This window comes from Aplysia californica, unplaced genomic scaffold (assembly GCF_000002075.1).
Source record: "Aplysia californica isolate F4 #8 unplaced genomic scaffold, AplCal3.0 scaffold00014, whole genome shotgun sequence".
Taxonomy (NCBI): domain Eukaryota; kingdom Metazoa; phylum Mollusca; class Gastropoda; order Aplysiida; family Aplysiidae; genus Aplysia; species Aplysia californica.
This window is the reverse complement of record NW_004797284.1, coordinates 2,147,783-2,149,839: the sequence shown is the minus strand read 5'-3', so window position 1 is coordinate 2,149,839 and position 2,057 is coordinate 2,147,783. Positions and strand designations below refer to the sequence as shown.

General features: G+C 43.8%; 1 protein-coding gene across 1 annotated transcript in view; it reads right to left on the bottom strand.

Moving 5' to 3' along the window:
- Nucleotides 1–473: 473 nt before the first annotated feature.
- Nucleotides 474–2,057, bottom strand: part of LOC101857380 (peroxisomal acyl-coenzyme A oxidase 3) — a gene marked incomplete at its 3' end in the record, with an annotated part of 16,945 nt that continues 15,361 nt past the window's right edge. The window contains 2 exon segments of the mRNA XM_035970935.1: nt 474–628; nt 1,893–2,028. Of these exon segments, the coding sequence (XP_035826828.1) occupies nt 474–628; nt 1,893–2,028 (291 nt within the window).

The following is a 2,057-nucleotide window of genomic DNA, read 5'->3' as shown; positions in this document are numbered from 1 at the left end:
TTTTGTTTGTTGCTGATGTTATTAATTATTGTTTTTGATGATTTGCTGAGTTTGATAATGATGTTGTATGTATGGCCAGTTGATATAGAGACAGTCTATAGAGACAGATGCACATCATGATGGTAACATACAAGTCTGTAAGTCTGAGGAAGACACAGACAAAGACAGATAGACACAGATTGATGTGCAGATAGTTTACAGACAGACCGTGCGCACGCACACACACATGCACACATACACACATACACAAACTCGCGCATATATATGTATGAATGCACACACATAGACATTCACTCACACACACAAACACACATGCTCACACACACACACACACACTCACACATACAAACACACATACACGCACACACATACACAAACACACACACTCTCTTACACACACATGTTCACACACAAACACACACACACACACTCTCTCACACACACACACACACACTACAATACACTCGTCTCACCTGGCCATCGGAGCAACCAATGGGAGAGTTGAGAATGAAGTCTGGCGGGGCCACGGCGTCAACAAGGGAAACAACCTCTGGCTTGAGCTGCGAGCACAGCTGCAGGATGGCCTCCCTTATTAGGCGGGGCGGGTCACCTCCGCTGACGTAGCCACCTGGTGGAGAGAAAACATAATGTGACTTACTGGTGGTTTTAGTTTTTAGTAAGAGTTTACGGCACTTGCAACACAATAAGGTCATATAAGTGCCGAAGATTAGAGGTGTTAAAAGAGAGTAAAAGTTGTTCCTGCATCCGATCCGGACAGTGGGGAATGCCTTGTTAGTGAGACTACTTCCTGGACCTTCGGCATATTGTAGTAAAAGAGAGTAACAAACACAAAAAAGAAGGAGGGGAGATAAAAACGATTGATGTTTGATAGGAAAGAAGGAGCTAACAACACCAGAGTACCCACAACTTACAGGATGAAAAAAAGGCCTGCCCTTACACAACATTATAATAATAATAATAGTTGTTAATACTATCCGTACGCCCTGGGGTCATTTTGTACCCCCGGGGTTGTATTCTTCACATTTTAGAATACTTCTTGTGCAAAGATCTCTTTAAAACTTTCAGTATTTCTCAAAAAATCATTTTGACAGACTGCTAATGCTATGCAAAGCGTACGGATCGGACTAATGAATAAATTTCCCCTTTGGAAAGTGGTGGCACAGAGTTCCCCACGTCGTATGGATACGATAGCAATACACGGCGTACGGATAGGGTTAAGCGAATAGAGCATACTGTAGCACAAAGATATTCGCTACATAAATGCAATTATCATTAAACAAAGCAAATGCATCAAAACAATATCAATAACATCAACAACATACAAAATAACAAGCACATAAAGAAAACAAAAATCAACAAACACAAAGATGAAACTACAACTGCTTGGCCAAGAGTTATCAGCTGATGACAAGGCCCTTCTGCACACCTACATACAGACTGTTTCGTGTAAGACTCCACCTTACTCCATTTTTTAAAATGATGTACGACGCAGTCTTAGACTGAGCAGTTTGTGGTCTAACTTTTCGGCTCTTCACCATCATACTCAGTAGATGTGAGTTAGATTCTCATGTGGGGAAATTTTTTATCGAGTACCTAATCTGTCTCCTGGGATAATATATCCCTCTCAGTGCGGATTAGCCCTGATAGACAGCGTCAAAGCATCCCGGTCCTTAACACTTTGCGGTCATTTGGCGCAATAATGCGACGGTGGATGAATTTCGTTGCAGTCATTCTCCTGGCTGGGTGACCAGATGGGGTATTTTGTACTGCTGGATGTGTGACTGCAAAGTGTTAAATTAGGATCTTCATCGTATTAAGAGGGAAACAAAACAATAAACAACTATAAGGCCAGCCTCCGACCTCCCACCCACCCTGGTAGAGCGTGGCCATGTGTTTGTCCAGGGACCAGAGGCCGTAGAGAGCACACAGCTGTCTCAGCACGGGTCGCAGCTCGCTCGGCGTCGGTTCGTCGTTCTTCTCCTCCAGGAAGCCCACGAACCTTTCCAAAACGGCATGCTGGTGGGGTGGGGGTGTGG